Here is a 17,496-nt window from a genome sequence, read left to right as displayed (position 1 = left end):
CCTCACTAGGATGAAGATGTTCAGTATAAGTAGTTCAACCTTTCCTTAACATATTTGTACTTGGGTGAAGCAGACCTTTGAGGAAGCTGACAAGAATGGAGATGGCTTATTGAATATTGAAGAGATCCACCAGTTGATGCATAAACTAAATGTCAATCTGCCTCGCAGAAAAGTACGACAAATGTTTCAGGTTAGGCTTTTATTTTCAGTATTGTGTTTATAAATATATATTGTGGTCCCAGAGATGATGTGCAGGTTACTGACAAGGGTCAGTAATTTTTAAAGGTTACTAAGAAAACAGTTGCATTTAATTGATTTTATATAGGTGAAGCAGAGGAGAGGACATGATCCCTGGTGATTTTAACTATTGATGATAGCTAGTTTGGTGGCATTAGGCAAAAGGCCCAAAGTAAGGTATTTCAGTGCCTGATTAATTATGTGCGACTAGAAAGGTGTGGCTAGAAAAGTCCAGTTATTTTGGCTACTTTACAAAATTACCACAGGTCACTTAAGGCTCAGTTCTTTTAGCTTTATTCATATTTATCAATACCTTATTCCATGAATAGTTCAATTTGAGATTAATGGTACTAATTCTAAAGGAAAATACTTCCCAATGTGAGTAAGCGGAACAGAAACAAACCTTTATTTAGATTTTCTGTTATCACCCCACCTCAACCCCATCCTGTATAACTTACACAAAAAACAGCATTTCATTTAGAGCAAGATTAAATCCTAGTATGATGAAAAAGGGGAGAAGAGGTGGAACTGTAGCAAAGAGGGGTTAATTTGCTCCAGTCTAATGGTTGGAGCAGGTTGCACTCAACCTGTGCTAATTAAGGAGGCACTCTGTAGATTTTCCTTGCATGAGAAACAAGGTCCAAGATGTTCATGTTACCACATACATTCTGTAGAGGCCCACTTTATATAAAGGTCAAGATCTAGATGTGGTCTCATACATGTCCTTCTGAGGCTGGTAAATGCAGATGGAGAAAATGAGGCACAGAGAGATGAATAATTTGTTCCAAGGCAGCACAGTGAACTCACCAGACACTAGTGGACAAAGGGTGATGAGGCCTATCTATAGCAGAACAAGATATAGAAGCCAGGAGTTGGGCCTTCAAGGCCGCCGTCACCTCCACTCACCCACAATATTTCTCTTGGTGTAGGTTGCCTGCTCTGTGCCACTTTCAATTTCAGATCATGCATCAGGGTGAGAGTCACAGCACTCATAGCATATAAAGGAGGAAGATTTGCAGACACACAATTGTTCTCATTATACTGGACTTAATTCTGCTTTTATGTTGGTGTATGTGCAGAATGGAGCTACTTATTTAGCAGAGCTGATTGAAATTTTGAATATATTTTTAGAAAAATATTTGAACAAAAATTAGTTTTGAAAGGAAAGAGTTTTGCAGAAATATCCATGCGTTTCACAGAAATGATCAAGGTTATTTTTTCATTTCTTTGGTATAATTTCAGAGAATATGTACCAGTTTTAGCCACTGTTACTATTTACACTCTTGCAAGTAAATGAGAAATTAACTGTATTAGGTATAACATGAATCAGACAAAAAAATTTAAAAGTACTTTTTTTGCACAAAAATCTAGACAACTGCACAAAAGGGAGGTTTGTTTAAAATCTCAGAACCACCTATAGACAAAAATGTGCATGGCCTTCTTGTGTAAGATCAGTATTATAGTGGCAAATCCCTCAGAGGAAGCAGGGGTATAGGTTATAGCATGTCTGTCTAAGGACATAGGCAAACAAGTTCTTTGGGTGAATCTGATATCTTTTATTGGACCAACTAAATAAGGAGGAAGAAGGTCAGAGAAAGGAGTACAGTTTATGGGTGTGAGAAATCTGGGATGCTTCTGAGGTAGCTGATGCCAATGCATCGATAAATTTAGGCTAAACAGCATCCACAAATCATAAGCCTCTTTTGAAGTAGAGGTAGAATTTTAAATTAAAAAAAAAACCAAGTTCTCTTTAATACCAAGTAGTTGAAAATTGTTTCCTTCTCTGCTTAACTGCTACAATCTGAATTTACATACTCCACTGACAGCAGCACTAACTTTTAACATGATGCAATGAAATGAAGCTCTCTGCAGAGCTGAGGTGTTACTGTTCTTGCCAGCTGCTGCAGGAGAAATAGAGGAATATGAAGTCATGCATTGGCAGGGAAAAATCTTTTTAGTTTTCCTTTAAAATTAAAAGAAATACCTAGGGATGGAACATGCTCTTATTAACAGGCACAAGCTTTTTTATAACCAGAAGCAGTTATTATTTCAATTTGGCAAAAACAAACTGTGTTTTAATTCTGTTGTTGCTGCCAGCCTGTATCTGAGTTCATATTATAGGCCTTAAAGAGATGCTTAAAGACACACCTTGGAAAGAAAATTGAAGTGCTGAAAGATTATCTTAGTGCTAGTGGCTGTTGAAACCCAATCCCAAAGCCTTTATTTTTCTCTTAGACAAGTGGTGCAGTGACCGTCCAGAATCACCAGTTCTTTGGGCATGGTAAAGGATAGGACAGAGATGTAGTGGGCCAGATTCTTAGTTCTGGATCTGGCTACTTAGCAAAGCTGCCAGGGCATTGTTTTAAAGGATTCCTCCTGGCAGAGCTAGCTTTGTGCCATCTGTTTGCTGTTTATGCTTGACTCAGCTGAGGATCTGCCCCCCTGTTATGATTACGCAGACTCTAATCTCTAAAACTGTGTCAGACAGATGCCTGCTACCCAGAATCCAAGAAATACTATGTGTGTGTGAAAAGGGACACCCCTGAATATGAGGAGTATATGCTGCAGTAAAGGAGCATCGAGATATAAAGATGGAGAAGTGCAGCATGTAGGGCTATGAAATGAATCTGTTTGTTTTTATATTGGTATTTACTTATGTAAAGAACAATGATCCAAAAATATGTTTAAAGCAATGTTAAATTGAATGTGTTAGTTAAAGGTAAAGTGAAACTGGACCACTGCTTGAGTGGCTTTTTGTGTCTTGTAGACAAGCTGTTCCATTCTGGGAAGCATGAGATCAGGTGCAGACAGAAAAAGTTCATGTACAAGTTAAAAGAATGTGGACCATGACACAGTGGGCTCGGGAGGCTTTGGAGATATGGCTGAGCCCTTCAGCATGACTTCCTTTTTATCTAATGAACTGTTGTACAGAGACGGCTAGAATCAAGGGGATTCTGGTCAAATCAATGTTGATAAGAGTTTCTGCCCAGGGAAATTAAGGATGAACAGTCTTTCATGGGACTCCACGTGAATATTAGCACCTGCATTTGCAAATCTTGAAGTAAAATGTAAAGAAAGGTTATAAAGGGAAAGAATATGTACCTCTGGGCATGTGTGACTGGTGGCTCCTGATTCTGGGTGGGGGGCACCTGCAGAAGTCGGTGGCAGGAGTTGAGCTGTTGAGTGTCCACAGATGCTGCTGGTGGTGTTGGCAGTGGGGGCTGAGCTGGCAAGCATCTGCAGATGCCAGCGGTGGCATCAGTGGTGGGGACAGCTCTGTCAGGGGGGGCATGTGCCCCCCTCGGTACCCCTCTACCAGTCGCCTATGTCTCTGGGAATGAATGATGCTATTCATGAAAGCACAGAGTCCACCAAAACTATCCATGCTATTAAACCTTCCTTTCACTTTTTTTTTCTGAGCTGCTTATAATCTAAAACTCAACAGGAAAAGAAGTCTTTCTTGACTGGGTTACTGCAGATAATGGCATAAAAGAGAATATATATTGGAGAACTGCTGTCAAATATTTTGTAAATCCAAAGCAATCCTCTTAGGCAGCTGCACCAAGTACAAACAGTTATAACAGACGAGTAAGCACTGTTTTCTTCTCTAGCAGTAGTTCTGAGGGCAAACTAAAACAGAAAAAGGGCTGGGTTGGTGGAGTTATTTTTCTGCATTGAATCATGCTGTTACTTCAGACTTGTCCCTGAATCTACAGGCTGCTGGAAATGGGATTAAATGGTTGTGGCATTTTATCATGTTGATATATATTTAGCATTGTAATATTGTACTGGTTTATTTAAAAATTCTAAAATCTGCCCCTGGATAACGTTACTGAGTGAGATTTTTTTCTATTGCTTGTACTGTTGTAATTGGAATTTACTGCATTGTATCAGTAGTAATTCTGGCTTTTCACCGGTGCCACTAAATTAGAATCTGGCCCAACATGAACTCTACTCACAAGATAAATAAAGTGGAAACCAGAAACAAAATTGGTCCCTTCATGGAGAGCTTGTTGTTTTTGGAACAACTGAATTTCTATTTAGGAGCCCCATAAGAATTCTTTTTGCTTTAGGAGGTGCTTGCTAGAACTGCTCATGTATTACAGCCAGAACCATATGAAGCATCTTTTCTTATACACATGCTCTATTCTGCTTTGTTCCTTCAACTGGGTATTCTTGTTTCTCAGGAAGCTGACACAGATGAGAACCAGGGGACCCTGACATTTGAAGAGTTTTCTGTATTTTACAAGATGATGTCATTACGGCGTGATCTCTACTTGTTGCTTTTGAGCTACAGTGACAAGAAGGATCATCTCACTGTTGAAGAATTTGCCCAGTTTCTGAAGGTAGAACAAAAGGTAGGTATGGGAATAGCAAGTACAGTTAATGGTCTTTTTTAACGCACACAAACTTATATGTTTACATTGGGCTCACTCTTACCTTCCATCTGTATTTACTACTGACGGGTGAAAATGAGGAATTTGTTGTGGAGATGCTGATACAATGTTAGGGTAAAAATTGGATCTGACTAGATGCTGTATTACAACCAAATGCTTTTGGAAAATGCTTTTGAACTCTTGAAAACATTGTGGGTGGAAATGGCATATTAGGTAAATATTCATACTGGTTTATGTTGACATCCAGGTAACAGGTTTATACGTGCAGTTAATAATCCAGCAAGCATTACATTTTAGGATTATCATGTTCTTTCACATCACTTGCCTAATGTTAAGGAAACATTTATATTAAAGGAAAAAAATGAGTATGTGGTAGAATCTAACAGCTCATAAATAGAAGGTTTGGCAGGCATATTAGAATGGAGGTTAGGAATGTAAAATCTACATTTTAAATGTTGACACAAGAGTTTGTTTCTTTTTTTTTTTTAATCCACTATTTGAAGAAATGAGCAACAGACTTGTCTGCATCTTCCTACATTAGTTTTGTTGGCCTACTTTTAGTTCAGTAATTGTATGTTGAGATGAATTTATGGTGTAACATCTTTTCATTTCAGTTAAATCCCACAAATTTTCATAATATTATTCTTGTTTTCTTATGAATCATTTAAAAATAAGTAAAGGAATACATAAAAGTTGCAATACATTTAAAAACCAGATTTTAAACATTGACAAATCAAAAAAGCAATGGTTTTATAGAAGTCAGTAAAGTGACCTCTTTAAGCTAACACTAGTTGTACATGATAAGCATTGTCATAATTATATTCTCAGTTTAATCTGTTGTTGATCCATGATGTTACCACTAACACTGAGCAACACATTAATATTTGATATTGTTAGAGAGTTTAATTTTTAACAGTCTCCTATTTTGAATTCTGATTTGGGTATGTAGGAGTGGAATTAAATTCTATGCACAGAAATCACAAATCTTCATACCAACAGTTTAATTTTTAAAAATGTTCTTTGAAATATAGCATTTTAATGAAAGATTTTTGAAGAGAAGGCTGCATTTTTGTGTAATTTAACTATGAACTTACACTTCTCTGACCTGAGAGCTCTTCAAGACTGGGATGATGAAGTAAATGTTTCAACATAGCCATCTAAAGTAGGCACCTAAGATCATGTATAGACATCTGTCTAACATGCCTGATTGTTCAGAGATGTTCAGATAAAGCCTATATGATGTGCAGGTGTCCAGCATCTCGGTAAATAGGCCACTTTTAAGTAAAAGCTTACATATGGATTTTGGTGGCTAAATGAAGGTGGCTATGTTTGAAAATAGCTCTGTTGTACATAGATAGCGCCTAGCACTTGTGGGCAATATCAAGCTACTTTTGCTATGGCTGCTATAACTACTGCTTAATGTTTCTGTAGATAAGAACCACAAGAGGGCAACATAACCATATGGTAGTAATGAAGCTGGTAAAAAATACACATTTTTATTTTTCTATAAAATTTAAGTTTAAACCTTTTTTGTTTGAAATTTGTCACTTCTTACTTTTCCTGGCAAAGTAGCATCCCAACATTTTTATTTTAAAAAAAAATGAAAACAAGGTATAGAATTACTTTGTTTAGTTTTCAGTTTCTGTTTTCTTCACTGAAAACTGGAAGGCTTCCACCACAATAAGGGGTGGATCCAGCGGGTGCAGGGATGCAGTTGCTTTTTGTGTCCCCTATTTTGTATTTGTGCTTTTGATTAGTCCTCCTGAGGTATGGTGCCTTTCATTTGTTTGCACTGAGCTTCATCCTATTAGTTTTAGACCAACTTTCCAATCTGTTGAGAGCCTTCTGAATCATGCTTGCATCCTTCAATGCGTTCACAATCCTTCCCAGGTTTGTGTCATCTACAGACTTGCTCAAGAAGCTTTCTATGCTAGCATCCAAATCATTAATAAATACGATGAACAGCACTGAGTCGAGGACAGACTCCTGTGGAACTCCACTCAGAACCTTCTGTCAGTCTGATACGGCCCCATTAATAATTGCCCTTTGTTTGCATCTGTTGAGTCCGTTATCTATCCACCTTGTAATAGTTTTATCTAGCGCACATATCTCCAATTGTTTATGAGAAGGTCGTTTGGAACCTTGCTATAATTGAAATGCACTGTATCTGCAGCATCCCCTTCATCCACCCAAGTAGTTACTTTGTCAGAGAAGGAGATCAGGTTTGTCTGACATGATTTGTTTTTCATAAATCCATGCTGGCTGCTTGCAGTCAGCCCTTCCTCCTCCAGATGCTTGCAGATGGCCTTCTTTAGGATATGCTCTAGTAACTTCCCAGGTATGAGGTGAAGCTAACAGGTTTATAGTTTATTTTTTCTTTCCTCGTTTAAAGTGGGGCACAACGTTGGCCCCTTTCCAGTTCTCTGGTACCTGGCCCATCTCCCACCACCACATGAAAATCATTGCAGAGGGATTTTTGCTATGATTTTAAACTGAATAATACAGCGCTATGCTCTGACATATTAGTAAATCTTCTAGTTTCTCTTTAACTGAAGAAAAATATGTGTTGTGCTATATGTGATGTTATGTACCGCCATCTTCAAAATCCTAGCTCTGCCTATGGCCACAGTAAAAAGCGTTTCAGTTGACAAAACAAACAAAACACAGGGTTTTTTTAAAACAAACATAAAGCTTTGCTAGAAAAAACATCAACACTTGTAACATTAGTTGGCAGTGGTGATTGATATTGGCTGTCTCTTTGACTCTAGAGGCTAATTAGTGATTGTATGACCTGCTATAGGTGGACAGACATGCTGATGGTGAAGCTGGCACCTGCTGACTAGGATTGTCTTTGAGGATACTTGGTTATTTGTTTGCCTCTGGTCATGGGCGGATCCAGGAATTTGAAAAGGCAGGTGTCAGACATGCCACACATGTTCTGGGGGAGGCTGTGTCTCCCCCTCCCCTTTCCTTGCCAGATAGTGCCAGAGCAGCAGCTGCCAGGGACTTTTTGGTGCCCCTTAAGCAGGTAAGACACATCCCCCACCTCTCTGGGCACCCCTTCCCCTCAGGTGCCAGCACCTATCCTTCCATTATGTTCTCACCTGCTGAAGCAGGGGTAGCAGACGGGTTGCCACTGGGTGCAACAAAGGGGAACCTGCCTGTTGCTATTACTGTCTCTAGCTGGCCTTGTTGCAGGGGAGCTCCAGCTATAGCCTGAGGCTATATAGACTGCTATAGCCTGAGGCTTCTGTCTGTTAGAGTCATCCTGGAGTGGCAGCCTGGCTGGGACCAGCAGCAGCAGGGCAGAGGGAGGAGGGGGTGGATCCCTTTATGGTGCCTGCTAGAGGACGGGGGTGGGAGGGGGCTACCTGGGCAGTGGGCTGGGAGCAGGTAGGCCTGGAAACCCACTGCTGTTGCTGTTTCCAGCTGAACTGGGGGCAGGGAAAGCCCCAGGATGGCTCCTGCCCACTCTAGTTTGGAGCTACCGGGAGCAGCTCTACAGTAGAGGCAGGGTCAAGTCCCTGCTTCCTTCCTCTCCACCACATTTCTTTCAGAGCCCTGAAGGCATCAGCTGTGGGAAGCAGCTGTGCAGAGTAGTGGACAGGCTGGGGCAGATGGTGATCCCCTGGCTTCTAGGTGCTTTTGATCGCTGCCTGACTCCCCATTGTCCCCCATGGTTTGATAGCAGGTGCTGGAAGGGAGATCACCCTCCCCAGCCCTGCGCAGCACTCCACACAGGTGCTTCCTTCACCTGGAATCACCCCAGCCATGGGGGGAACAGAATAGAGCATGAGGGAGCAGGGACTTGAACTTGCCACTGCTGTTGACTGGGCACCCCCATGGAAGGGGGTGGAACTGCACTAGTGCACCCTCACTGTGTCTGCCCCTGGTTATATTCAGAATATTTTACTTTGTCTTTCATTGTTCTTCCTTACTTGGTTTCATTTGCAGGCATAGCATGCCTGTCTGGATGACAAAGCTGTAGAGCTTGCTTGTTTTGTGAGAGTATATAAAACAGGATTTTGTGTGTGTTTCTGCCTCCCACTGCTTTACCATCGAATATACTTCTCATTTGTCCTGACAATAGGATCATGCCATCTAGGTTATAGCCTCAGGACTATTACCTGCATGTTGTATTTGCTCATAAAATGCTGCTAATTTTTACATCTTGCCTCGTTATAGTCACGAATGACAGAAGATGCATGGAAATAATAACACTCTAACATTATGCTGGTAGCAAGTTGACATCTTGACACTCTGTTGGATGGTATACAAAATAATTTGCAAACTAAATAATGAGAACCAGTTGTGCAGCTACCTAGGGGGCATGCTCCCAAGGGCTTTGATCTTCAGTAGGACATTAACACATTCCTTGAAATAACTTACTAAATATGATCCAAGGTGTCTTGTTAGCAGAATTATTGCACCTGCACCTTTTAATTGGTCTGTGAGGAAGAGGACATAATTTTATAACAGTTACACTCTGGGAGCATGCATATATAATTATATAAAACATTGCATTAATTATTTAGTGAAATTCAACATATTTTAGTTGTAATCTACATCAGTCTGCTTGAGAAAATGAATTTACCCTTATGCCTTGTTCTACCCAATACAATGTTGTAGCAATAATTATTGCTGTAGTAAACAATGATAATGTGGCAGGAAACAATAGGAAACTAGCAGTAAATATTTTTTTTTTACAGAATGAATGTTTTAAAATATCTGTACCTGCTGTAGGCTCCAGGAATGCAAGGACTAGGATTAGTCAGTATACGTTAAACATATGTCTTTTTTTTTTTTTTTTTGGATTTGTACCATTTGGTGACTGAACTCAGTAAGCTCTTGGTCTCAGATACAGTGTATTAGGTGAAATCTAATTGAACCACAGTTCCTGATGCTGTGAACTGAAAAGGAGAACACATGGAAGAAGGGAAGGTAAAAAAACAAGACCCAGCATTTTTAACTGATATCCTGACTTTGAAGAGGCAGAAATACAGAGCACTTCAGTGTGTCAGAAGAAAGACAATAACCTAGAAGGCTGCAAGATCTGTTACAGACACAGGTTGTGGAAGGGCCTACAAGGGGCAAAGTTACTCTGGACTTAGTGCTGACCAAAGGGGAGGACATCATAGGCGACCTGAGGTTTGGTGGTACTCTGGGAGACAAAGTATGTCTTTCCTAGTTTCTACCCAAGCAAAAGATACATACCAGTTATTTTGCATCATCTATTGCTTCATGTGGGAAAATAAAGTTAAAGATCTGCAGTAAAGATGGGCAGTAAAGTGTTCGCATCATGATGAGTCAAAGTAAAGAAAAAAGACATCAAAGCCTAATCTAGGTACTAACCCTAAATGTGCATTGGATGATTTAGGGTGCTGCATGTCATTAGCAATATCCCCATTTGTTATTTCTGTTAGTGCCAATTCAGAAAGCACTTATGCAACCACATTCAGGGAAGTTCTTAAGTATACACTCAAATGATGTGTCAAAGTAAAGAAAAAAGACATCAAAGCCTAATCTAGGTACTAACCCTAAATGTGCATTGGATGATTTATGTATGTCTGACCATGACCTGATAAGAACAAGACTGGGAAGTTAGTCACTAGAACAGAAGTCCTGAATTTCAAGATGGCAAATGTAGGCAAGCTCGAGAGGCTCATTGGAGAGGCCCTCTGCACCTGGCATTGGACAATTTGGTTGTGTAGGAACAATGTCTTAAGGAGACCATTCTCACGGCTCAAAAACAGGCCATCCCCATACAGGCAAAAAGTGGGAAGAGAGCCAGGAGACATGCTTGGTTCACAAGTGATATTAGGGAGCTACTGAAAAAGAAACGAGTGTATATGCAATGGAGGATCAACTGAGCAACAAAGGAGGAATACACCCGTATCACCAGGGCCTGCAGATACAAGGTACAGAAAGTTAAGGCAGGCCTGGAGATCAAACTGGCAACTGATATAAAGGGCAACAAAAAGTCCTTGAACAGGAACATAGAGAGCAATAAAAAATTAGGCTCCACTGTGGGACCTCTTCTGAATACCAGAGGCAGCCCACAGTGGATGCATGCGAAAAGGCAGGACTCCTGAATACGTACTTTGTGTCAGTATTCCTGAAACCCAGTGGGGGCTGTTCATCTGACCAGAGGCCCAGGGAACAGGGGGTAACAACCTACATGAAATCAGCCCAGAATAGGTGAAGGATCTTTTACAATGCTTGGACATCTTCAAGTCCACTGGACCAGATGACCTGCACCCAAGAATCCTGAAAGAACTGGTAAACTCATAGCAGCACCATTGACCAAGCTATTTGAATAGTTGTTGAACTCGGGAGTGGTCCCAGATGACTGGAAGAGGGCCAATGTGGTGCCCATCTTTAAGAAGGGGAAGAGAGATGACCTCACAAACTCCAGATCAGTTAGTTTGTCCTTGGTCCTGGGCAAAATCTTTGAAAATTTGGTTAAGGAGGCCATCAGTTACAAGCTGGTGACAGATTGGATGTTTAACAGCAACCAGCATGACTTTAATGAGGGCAGGTTATGCCTGATGAATCTTGTGTCCTTCTATGACCAGGTCACTAACCATCTGGACAAGGGACATGAGGTTGATGTCATCTACTTAGACTTTAGTAAAGCCTTTGACTCTGTCTCCCATGGGATTCTCTCTAACAAACTGGAGAGTACAGGGCTGTACCAGAAGGATCTGTTAAGAAAAGATGAGAATATATAATAGATGAGGAGAATGTTTTAGAATATGAGCCAATCCATGTAATAAGGAGAAGGATAATGGTCATAGAGCTGAAATGAATGCTGTCTAATAAGCTTGTATTTTGAGAATATTTGAATTTTTTTGATCAACATTTGCCAATTGTGTTCATTTTGTATAACTAGCTGTATAACTTGTAATACACACCTCAGTAAATTACTTAAGGGAGGACATTTAGTACGTGCTGCTTGTAGAATACTGAATGCTTACCCAAAACTAATAAAGAGAAAGGAAAAAAACATGCATATGAATGTTGAAGCCAGGTTAATGATGTACAGTGCATCTCAGTGCAGAGAATCTGAATAAACTGTAATCACGTGGTCAGACAATCTTAATCTTCTGCTGCAACCTAATAGGTTCTCAGTCACTACTTGCTCTCACAAAGGACTGATATTGATGGATGAGAAAGTGAGAATTTCAGCTGGTATCTGTCTCTAATAATTTTACCTGCTGGGTCTCAGCATTCATTTTCAGAGTGCTCTGGAGATTAGCTGGGGTTGGCTGAAGCATCTCTGATAATAGTTCCCTTATATCAATGAGAACCTGATCTGTCAATGGAATTCTATGATAAAGTAGGCAGTTGGCTTGGGGAAAATGGCAAAAAAAAAAAAAAAAAATCTGAGTGGCAGGTGAGAGGAATGTAACTAATGAGTTCTATATGTATTGCATACAATTTGTTTGGCTATTAGGTTGCATCTGTCTGTGGCTGTCTATTTTGTCTATTAAGACTGCACTGTGTTCAGTGCAAGGGACTGCCTTTTATTCTGAGTTTTTACAGCACCTAGCACAGTTAGATTTGATCCTGATTGGATATCATCAAACATACCTCCTTGTTTATAAAAGGATCCAGTTTCAGGATAGCACTTAAATTGAATTAGTTGAATTTGAGTATGTACTTAAGAACTTCCCTGAATGTGGTTGCATAAGTGCTTTCTGAATTGGCACTAACAGAAATGACAAATGGGGATATTGCTAATGACATGCAGCACCCTAAATCATCCAATGCACATTTAGGGTTAGTACCTAGATTAGGCTTTGATGTCTTTTTTCTTTACTTTGACACATCATGATGTGAACACTTTACTGCCCGTCTTTATTGCAGATCTTTAACTTTATTTTCCCACATGAAGCAATAGACGATGCAAAATAACTGGTATGTATCTTTTGCTTGGGTAGAAACTAGGAAAGCTGCACAGCAGTGAAGACTCCTGAGCCTTGTGGTATATCTCTTGAGACATAGAAATGTGAATGGTATATGAATTTCTCTGCAATGTGTTGAGGTCAGAAGTAAAAAAGTCCAATATTGTTTTCAGTGAACAAAAGTCCTGATGTAGTGATTGTGGTAGTGATGAAGGTATCTCTTCCCAGTCACAGAAGAATACTGGCATGAAGTTTCCTAATGCTAAGCAGAACACATGCTGCTCTTAGAATCATCACGCAGTTTTCAGTCACAGTGGAGTGCTTTTACAGGGAAGTCCAGGGAACAAAGAAGGGAACAACCTGATAGAGGGTTGTTGGTTGTAGCCACCTTAGTCTAAGGACATAGGGGCTAGGGACAGACATTCAAAAAGCCAGAACCTGAATTGATTCAACCTTTGCAGGTAGACTAACCTGCATAGGCTGAACTGGTTTGTAACAGAACAAACAATCTCTCTGGACTAAGGAAGGTCCTGTCAAGCCAACCTGGTAGCCTTCTACTACCAGGTCACAAAATACTTGAATGCAGTTGTTGCAGTGGACATAGTCTTTCTGTACTTTAGGAAGGCCTTCAACACTGTCTCTTACCCCATTCTCATTAAAAAATTATGCAACTGTGGCATTGATACCTACACAGTCAGATGGGTCACAAATTGGCTGGAGGGCTGCACCCAGAGAGTCGTGGTGGATGGGTCTTTTTCGACCTGGAGGGATGTCGGCAGTGGGGTCCCCCAGGGCTCAGTTCTCAGGCCTGCACTGTTCAACATCTTCATCAGTGACTTGGAAGAGGGGGTGAAAAGCACCTTGTTCAAATTTGCGGATGACACTAAGGTGTGGGGAGAAGTGGACACAATAGAAGGGAGCAACAGAGTACAACTAGATCTGGACAGGTTACAGGGGTGGCTGGATGAGAACAGGATGGGAACAGAAGTGCAAGGTACTGCACCTGGGGAGGAAGAACCAGCAGCATACCTACAGGCTGGGGAACTTCCTTCTCTTCAGCACAGACAGAAAAGGAACTTGAAGTCGTTATTGATTCAAAGATGAACATGGGGCGCCAATGTGAGGACATGGTCAGTAAGGCTAGCTGCACCTTGTCATCCATCCACAGATGCATCACGAGCAGGTCCAAGGAGGTTATACTCCCTCTCTGTGTGACACTGCTCAGGCTGCAGTTGGAGTACTGTGTCCAGTTCTGGGTGCTGCACTTCAGGAAGGATGTGGACAGCATTGAGAGGGTCCAGAGAAGGGCCACTTGCATGATCGGGGGGCAGCAGGGCAGGCCCTATGAGTGGAGGCTACAGGACCTGAACCTGTTCAGCCTCCACAAAAGAAGGCTGAGAGGGGACCTGGTGGCCATCTCTAAAGTTAACAAGGGGGACCAGTGAGGAACAGGAGAGTCTCTGTTCCCCTGAGCACCACCAGGAATAATGAGGAATAATGGCCATAAGTTGACTGAGAGTAGGTTCAGACTAGACATCAGGAAGGGCTACATCACGGTCAGGGTGGCTAGGATCTGGAACCAACTTCCAAGGGAAGTGTGCTCGCTCCTACCCTGGGGGTCTTCAAAAGGAGGCTAGATATCACCTAGCTGGGGTCGTTTGACCCCAGTACTCTTTCTTGCCCATGGCAGGGGGTCGAATTTAATGATCTGCTCAGGTCCCTTCTGACCAACTCTGAAACTAGAACAGTGAGCACATGCCTACAGTTGCTCAGGCAAGGGGCCAAGGGGTGCTATAGTGCACCCTTAGCTGCAGGGACACTGTGCTGGGGGGCTGGTCAGTCTGGGCTGAACTGGCCAGAGAGAGGTTTAATTCCCCCCTCTCTATCCTACCATCAGGGACCTGAGCGGGGTCTGCCAGGCACTCCCTCATCACTGCTGCAGCAGGGGGCGCCCCGTGGAGGAGAATTAGTTTCCCCACTACCCTCACTGGCTGCTGGGTCTGCCTGCCCTTGCCACCGCGTTGCCTGCCTGGGAATAGATCCCTGCCCCCAGCTCAGTTCTGTGCAAGGGAAGGGAGGCCTGCTCTAGCAACCCCCGGCTTCTAGCCTGAGCCACTGCAGGCATGTGCCTGCATGTCTGAGATGTCTGTACAAGTATAAAGTGATTTAGCCTGCCAGGTTAGACTAACAGACAAAGATTGAATCAATTCAGGCTAAGGATTTTTAATGTCTGGCCCTAGCCTTGAGTTGCTAATGCTACTTGAGATATGTTCAGTTGGAGTGAGTGCATTCACTGTCTTCCAGGAAGTTTCTCATCATCACACAACACTATCAAGTTCTTACCAAAACACTCAGCTATAGGGGATCAAGCTTCTTCAAAGGGTCTCCACAGAGATGACAATTAAAGTGTAGCCTTGATAAACTCTAGAAAAAGTGGAGATGATCAGGCCATACAAAGAGTGAAGTTTATGGAAATGGGCATGTCAGCTAAAAAAAAAATAAAAGCCTCAAGTCAGTGAAAAGGAAAACTATAAGTCACCTAGGGAGTATTTCTTAGAGTCTGAACAGTAAGCATAGCAGAATGCACGATGCTGAATAATCTGTACTGCTGCCGCTGCCTGGAGCAATCATATTTAATATGAACTATGTATAATTTGAGAATTAGAACATAAATCTTCCGGATTCCTTTGCTTCAAGTTTGATTTATTTCTTAATTTGCAGCTATGTATAAATCCTGTGTTTAAACTGACTTCGGTGAAGAACGAGGAACTTTATAGTAAAAATGAGATGTAAATATTATTAATGCCATCTTTATTGCCATAAAGCCTTTGACATTTTTGGTGAAAAATGTGCCTAACTAGAACTTTTTTTTGCTTTAGTTCTGTTCAATTTGCAGTAGGAGTATAAAAACTATTTATTCTTATTAACTTTGCTGAATACATAGATATTTGAGTTGAAATCCTGGCCCTATTCAAATCAGTGGGAGTTGTGTCATTGATTTCAATCCTAGCTAAAATAAAATCAGTGTCATGACTCCTGTTGACTTTAGTGGAGTCAATATTTCACCTCTGCATTTGGTTCTTCTGTCTTATCTCTTATATATCATGAGTAACTGATGACAGCAATGGAGTCACAGCCATGGAACACAAATGTGAGAAGAAAATCAGGTTCTATGGATCCCTTTCTTTTGTAAATTATTTGAAAGAATACCAGATTCAATCCATTATTTGTGCTTAGTAATATGCTTTTAAAACTTGAACTGTTATTGATGACTGTCTTTCAGGTAATTTTCAGCTCTTCAGACCAACCAATATAATTTTCGAGTTCTTATTCTTACTGTGTTCATTCTTAAAGTTAAAAGATACAAAGCATGCAACTTGTGGAGAGTTAAAAAAGATCCAAATTTTGAAAGGTCATTTTAGAATAGTGTTGCTGACAGTCTTATTCATGGCTGACTGAACTCAGTATTTGATCACAAGACTTTCAACCAGATACAGGGGCCTGAAGTATATTTTGACATGTTGGTCACATACTAGAAAAAATATGTACACCAATGCTGTCATTTTTGTGCAGATGAATAATGTGACAACAGATTATTGCCTTGACATCATAAGGAAGTTTGAAGTTTCAGAAGAAAACAAGGAGCAAAATGTTTTGGGGATAGAAGGTAAAGTCTTTGTGATTCTTCATATATTTGTGTTGCTTTCCCTGTTGTAGGACACTAGAAAAGTTCTATAGCATTTTATTTGATGTAGCTTCTGATGATTTATGACTACAATAGAGGACTGACATAAAAGATACCTACCAGTAATGTGTGATGTATTTTAATAAGTTAGGGGGAAAAGAGACTACAGACAGGCTGAAGTACTAGACTAATACTGTATCACCAGATACTATTCTATAATAACAAGTCGTATTCACAACCCCTCTGTCCTAAAATTCCATAAAACTTGTATAAATGCTTCTTACTAATCACTTAGTTTTAAAGCACAAATATTAACTGTGCTTTATATACTGTATCCTGTTTTTGCTGAAAAAATTGGAAATTCTGCTATCAATTACATTTGTATAAATCCATATATACTACCTGACAGTTCCTTGATTTATATTTATTTACATTAGACATAGAACAGAATTAGGTCTCTGGGTTTCTTATGAACTTTAGTACTGATTTCTTTCATTCACAAACATGAGGCTGAAGACGGTGTATTAATTCTGAAACCAGCTTAATACCAAATTCAAATTTGGATGCTTTCATAAATTAGACTGAAATAAATGAAGTTCTGTGGTTTGTTAACATGCCTAGAAGATAATTTTAATGAATCAGATTAACTTCCTTGTTGGATGCTGTAGAGAAAAGAATCATTTTCCTGTAACAGCACAACAATAGCAAGCCAGAGACCTGGGTTTATGTTTCTGCCACAACATTTGTGTGGCCTGGAGTTAATTTACTTCGGCCAGAATTAGGAAAAAAAATATGCCGTTACATTTTAAACATGCCTGAAAACATTTCTATTCCCATTAGGTTTCATTACTCTCTCCTGTCATTTTAATTATGTTGAGGGTCTGAATAGCTTACTGAGACACTTCAAAACATTTTAAATTCCATGTTCTGGAGGCAGGTATTTATTAAATGCGCTGTCCCTGATTCTTATTTCATTTTTACTGGTGTAGATCAATACCAAGGGGGAGAGGTGGGCACTAAATCTACACTGCAGTCATTCCAGGGTATGACTGAATCAAAATATGGCACCAGGGAGCTTTGTATCAGGACATACTGTGCTTACAGTATGCACACTGCTTCCCAAACTGAAAAAATTGCCTAAGTAGGGCTTTTGTTTGGTGACTCCCCTGGAGACTTATTCCCAGTCTAACTTCAGTTATTTTTGATTGCTTCAGTATCAAATAGCAAATCAGAGAATTTTAAAATGAATAACGTAAATGAGTATACAAGC

At 40.5% G+C, this 17,496-nt stretch overlaps 1 protein-coding gene across 4 annotated transcripts in view; it reads left to right on the top strand.

Annotated features, from left to right (window-relative positions):
• The window catches only part of PLCH1 (phospholipase C eta 1), a 215,964-nt gene that overhangs the window by 121,465 nt on the left and 77,003 nt on the right, over positions 1–17,496 (top strand). For all 4 annotated transcript variants that reach the window (XM_090053310.1, XM_090053309.1, XM_090053306.1 and 1 more), the window contains 3 exons: positions 61–190; positions 4,425–4,595; positions 16,115–16,208. In XM_090053310.1, coding sequence (XP_089909436.1) covers positions 61–190; positions 4,425–4,595; positions 16,115–16,208 — 395 coding nt within the window. The remainder of the gene's footprint in view (positions 1–60; positions 191–4,424; positions 4,596–16,114; positions 16,209–17,496) is intronic.

This window comes from Crocodylus siamensis, chromosome 6 (assembly GCF_052110815.1).
Source record: "Crocodylus siamensis isolate JL-2025a chromosome 6, ASM5211081v1, whole genome shotgun sequence".
In the NCBI taxonomy this organism is placed as follows: domain Eukaryota; kingdom Metazoa; phylum Chordata; order Crocodylia; family Crocodylidae; genus Crocodylus; species Crocodylus siamensis.
This window is presented reverse-complemented; position numbering and strand designations above follow the sequence as displayed.